Below are 5,125 nucleotides of genomic sequence, written 5' to 3'. Positions count from 1 at the left end.
TCCACAAGCGAGTATTGACGATAGTAAACAGCAAAACCCCCTGCCACCTTGGCGCAAGCTCAATCTGCGGCCCTGCTACTGTACAGGATTGTTACGATCAAGGTATCGGGGTAACCTGTTCTTATGGTAAAGTACAGTTGGTTGAAGCAACTGAGCGTCTGGCTGGGTAACTGGGTATTCTCAATGACTGGGGTGAAGTTATGATCGTTCTCAAGTAAGTATTGAGGTTAACTAGAGTATAAGATTGATTGCTGCTAAGCAATCCTAGAATCGAATCTATCTACATGGTAATGAGCGTGTCTTATATAGACTATGTTCCCTGATGTGATATGTTTGATATGTTCCATAGCTGACAAATCGCTTGTTCTGCTATGAGTGATATGCGACATATCAATCATATCCCTTCCTTGGCGATCACGTGATGTCACGTGTCTTTTCCCTTATGTAATCCCGTTCCTGTCGGTCGGTGATTTCTCTGGACGAGTGTCGTCAGGAGGGGTGTGACCCCACCTGGCCTCTCTGGTACCGGCCCAACTGTCTGGTCGTAACAAGGATGATCCACCCAGACCTGGAAGAAATCTCGAAATCAAAATGGTTTTCGGGATCTGAAGCACTGAGATCGTTTCCAAAATTTCACGAGGAAATAGGGAATCAGGTAGTGGTCCATCAATCACTAGTTACCGCCTTGCACCTGGAACATCTGTCCAAGTCAGGCGAATTCATGGTTGATATATTCGAGAGTGGAACTCAAAAGTATTTGACGAGTTCCCTGGCGACGATTCGACAAAGGTCACCTTCCTCTTCCTTGACACGACCGACGGTGACCCCAAAAAGGCACCGGAGCCCTGGGTGCAAGCATTGCAACTCAAAGACAGAAGACATGTCAATCTCTACCCAAACCAACGAGAAATGGAGGCGGAGCAGGGGAAGGTGGAGCTGATTAAAGTCTTGGACACCATCGCAAAAGCCGCTACAGAGTGGAAGTTCCAGTTCCGACCCAAGACTTGTTTCGGAACAGGCATCTGTCCGTTGATTAAGGAGCAAGCCACAGTATACAAACGCTCCTGGAGCGCAGCTTCATCCCATGTGCGCATCCTAGACGAAAGACTGTCTTCTGTACCATGCTTTCACTTGTTGACAAGCCGAAAAGCTTTATCACGACGAAACGGAAACGAGCGCAGGGATCTAGTGAGGAGGACAACATCAATGTGCCTTGGTTCCACCAGCAATACATCCCTTTGGTGGCCCAAGGGGAGTTCCGCGTATTCCTTACGCCAAAAGACAGCTCGGGTGTGGTCTTCCACTGGGTTCATACTGCTGTTAACCGCGACAACCCAAAAGTGAAAGATATCGTTCTTGTTACCAAACCATCCGGAGACGACAGCGAAGAGTTCACGGGAAATAGTACAACTGAGGAGCAGCTCAAAAAATTTGCACTCTACTACTACGAGAGGTTGCGGAAACTGCTACCGGGCATGTCCTTCGACGATGGCGTTCGCCTGGACCTTGGAGCTAGTGGGGATGGGAGGCTTTGGGTCATTGAAGTTACTCCATGGTACTCGGTCCATTACTTTTCAGAAACCAGTTTGCCTTGCCCAAATACACAAGTCTGCAAGGCATTCGCCACATCTTTGGCACGTTCTTTGACACGTTCCAAAGTCACAAGTTTGTAAGCGGCTAAGGGCGGACAAGTCAATAGCTCCAATATCAATAAAGTCTTCTTTTTTCGATGTGACCAAGGTACCCATCCACAGTCTCCAATCCAGTTGACATGCTAGGCGCCAGTTGATTATTGTTATTCCAATACCAAGAAACATTCAGTGACCTCAAAAGGTCCATCAGGATCGAGCGGGTTGGTTGCGGAGACACAATCACCTTTCCGTCATGCTTCAGGGCTTTATATTCGAAATTAAATGAAGTATTTAGACAAATATAGCACTCGCATGCGCGGTGGCTTGCTTTTGAGCCTTTTAAAACAATAATGTGGCAGTGAAAGCTTTTTTGCCCCTTAGCCATCTCCTACTTTGCTACCTTCTATGCTGTCCACCCTTATCGCCCGTAGGCCCGTACACTGGAGATAGGAGCAACTGCTTCAGCAACCCGTCAGCTGCGTCGAGGAATCGGCCATGCCACTTGTCCTCAAGCTGCTTAAAGACGGACCCGAACCTGTGTTACCATTTTTTGGACCCATAGAGGATGACGCCTTGGTGACGCCAATTTCATGTGTCGCGGAGCCAATGCCGAAGCTATGCCTTCTGAGCCGTATGTTTCCACCATACCCGTCTCCGGCGGAGGGTCCCCTGGATGAGCTATCTCGGAAAGGAGCCCAAAAGTGTTTGGCGAATTTGCTCAAAGTGGGCATGGATCCGCAAATGATGAAAAGGTTGGCTTCGAGAATGCTGGATAAGCAAGTGTGAGATGGGGGCTCTTATTTATAACAAAAACTGATCAAAAAACAGAAGACTTACGACCAAACGTTTGCAGGTCCTGCATCCCAGGAAATGTCCGTTGATGTCAACAACGCAGGTAGAAGTTGCAGGCGGACGACCGAAGTAACAACGGTGAAACTAGCAATGCTTAGAATAAACAAAGCGCCAAGCTTCTGGGCCCAACGCATTTTAAGCGGAGAGATGATCGGGATTGGCAGTATGAACAGAATACAATCCGAGGCAATATTCGAGACTGCGATCGCCATGTATAGGACCGCTGCATCAAGACAGTGACCCGTACCCAATAATTCTGGCACCCAGAAAGACCTAATGGGTCTGCAGCCAAAAAGGAGCATGCTTGCGATGATGATCGTATAAAGGCTAACTGCGCAAATTGTAGCCCAGATCATGCGGTGGAACCATGGGGTCGGCGCAATTTTCCGGTAAAACAACAATATCGATATCTTGGTAAAGCCGTTGCAAAGGATGAAGGAGGGCGCAGCAATATATGAGACCTATGTTGAGCCGAGCTGTTAGGAACATGAGGGAGGAGCAGGCAGAAAGGTCAAAACCTACAATCATGCTGGATTCGAATACCTCAATTGACATTTCCCATGTGTGATGGCATAAGCCGCCAATGACGATTGAGTGTATTTGTGATGACTGCATTACCATGGAAAAGATCTATTTGTCTGTTAGAGTGGATAACCAGGTGATAGCTAGATAAGATATATCAATAACGAGAGGCGAAATAAAGCTACATACCCACGCAATGCACATAAACCAGTCCTCAATATGAATGGCCTTGACGAGATAAACCTTGGTGAACATGCGCTGGCAGAGCGCGATGAACGCCAGAAACCCAACGATCCCGAAGACGAGGAAGTGTGCCAGCGCACTCTGTTCTGTCGGGTTTTCGAAATCGGTGGCATAGCCATCGGGAGGCAGGACGAAGACGGTGACGCCGTTTAGCACCGGAAAACCACTCGAAGAGTTTGCAGACATGGCTTAGAATCTAGGTTGGTGTTGACTTTGGAAAGGTATGAGATTTTGGGGGTTTCCTCGAAAAGAAGTGGCGTATCGAGACGAGTGAACGAGAGCGGAAATATAAGTTATATGGTGGGATTGCTGTTGCCTAATCCTTGCCAGGTAACTTGAAAAGGCGTTGCAGTGTGGTGGTACGGTTCAATTGTCGTCAGCATAACATTCAGAAAACTCGGCGAATGACCTTCTCTATTCAACTCCTTTTCTCTTTTTACATGTGGTGTTGAGCTCACAAGGTTGTTGAGGTTTGTCACAACAAGTCCTTCCTACATATGAAAGCCTTTACACTTGTACAAAGTAGAATGCTCCACTATTTGCTACCGTACATTTAGTTGTCAGGAGATCCCATATTTGACATTTGCATAATAACCGTCGTGATGTGCTCCACATACGCACCCCCACACCCGCCCTTGTCTGCAGTAGAGGGATTGACCCCCGAATGCGACCGGATTCAAATTTGATTCTTGCCGAGCTGTCAATCCATGTTAACTCCAGTAAATCCTGGCTAATGACCCGTGGGCTGAGCAGGCAATCTTGGGTAATCGGGAGAACTCGGTCGTATGGATTGACAAGGAACCAAATCCCCTGTTTATGTGGATCGCGAAGGGTGGTGTGCAACCATAAAAGGCGAACTCTTTGGCTTTTGATCAACCAACGACCGCCTTGTTCGCCACCTGCTCGAACCGTTCCGTTCCATCTTGCACGACATTCATCAGTTATATTGCCATCGGGCACATTTCGTCATGCATACCCAGGTCACGGTGCTGGCCGCAAGCGCTGCTACACTGTTCATCCCGGCGGCTTCAGCGACTCCTGTGGTCCTCTATAATGTCACTTCATCTGTGGCCAGCAACTCCATGCAGATGCTAAGCTACATCAAAAGGAAGCCCTGTATGCCACGCGATGACTTTTCAAGACATTGGTTTGAAGTTCACGCGCCCATAGGTCAGTTAATCATCCGACTGTTGGCAGCTTGCAGATATTGTAAATGCTTTTGCGCGTTGTTTGCTCTAACCCATTGGATCTTTGAAAAATCCCACAAACGACAGTTGCCCCCCTGGCTCTCAAGTTCGGCATCACTGGCTACTCTCAGATCCAGGCATTCGGGCAGATCCTTCCACAGAATGCGGGCGAGGATAATCCGGCCTCGACCGAGTTGACCTCGTTCGACGGTATTGCCTCGTTCATATATCCAAATGATTCTGTTCTCGTGGACATGCTCGCTCACCCGTACTACACCGCGGTGGTTGCCAACGACGAAGCCAAGTTCATTGACAAGAAAGCCCACAATGGCGGTCAGGTGGCTGTGTTTGTTGCCAAGGTAGCTCCTGTCGTCGGCTATTGCGACAATGATAACGCTGTGAACGTCTGGGCAGGGGAAGAGGCTACCAAGAAGAAGTACCAGGCGCTATTTGACGAGTACGACAAGCAATGAAATTAGATGGGGTCTCAATGATTGAGTGATTTGATGATCAATTCCTGGCTAGGTAGTACGCTGATTGCTGGTAGGCTCTCCTAATTAAATTTACTCGGTAATGACCGTGCTATATATGCTTTTGTGAACTCTGGGTAGAAGACCTACTCCGTATGCTTCCAATAACGTGGTGGCACCCCCTGACGAAGCCGTGTTACATGATGTAAGCAATTATTAC

General features: G+C 48.1%; 1 protein-coding gene across 1 annotated transcript; it reads left to right on the top strand.

The window, feature by feature from the left end:
- Positions 1 to 1,121: 1,121 nt before the first annotated feature.
- Positions 1,122 to 1,673, top strand: PgNI_12517 (uncharacterized protein; the record flags this gene model as incomplete). Its single annotated transcript, XM_031132465.1, has 1 exon — positions 1,122 to 1,673. The coding sequence occupies one exon, from the start codon at positions 1,122 to 1,124 to the stop codon at positions 1,671 to 1,673; it is 552 nt and encodes a 183-aa protein (XP_030976030.1).
- Between the last annotated feature and the right edge of the window lie 3,452 nt (positions 1,674 to 5,125).

The sequence above is a fragment of the Pyricularia grisea genome (genome assembly GCF_004355905.1).
Source record: "Pyricularia grisea strain NI907 chromosome Unknown Pyricularia_grisea_NI907_Scaffold_13, whole genome shotgun sequence".
Classification (NCBI taxonomy): domain Eukaryota; kingdom Fungi; phylum Ascomycota; class Sordariomycetes; order Magnaporthales; family Pyriculariaceae; genus Pyricularia; species Pyricularia grisea.
Note: the sequence above shows the minus strand (reverse complement) of the source record. Positions and strands in the feature narration are given on the sequence as shown.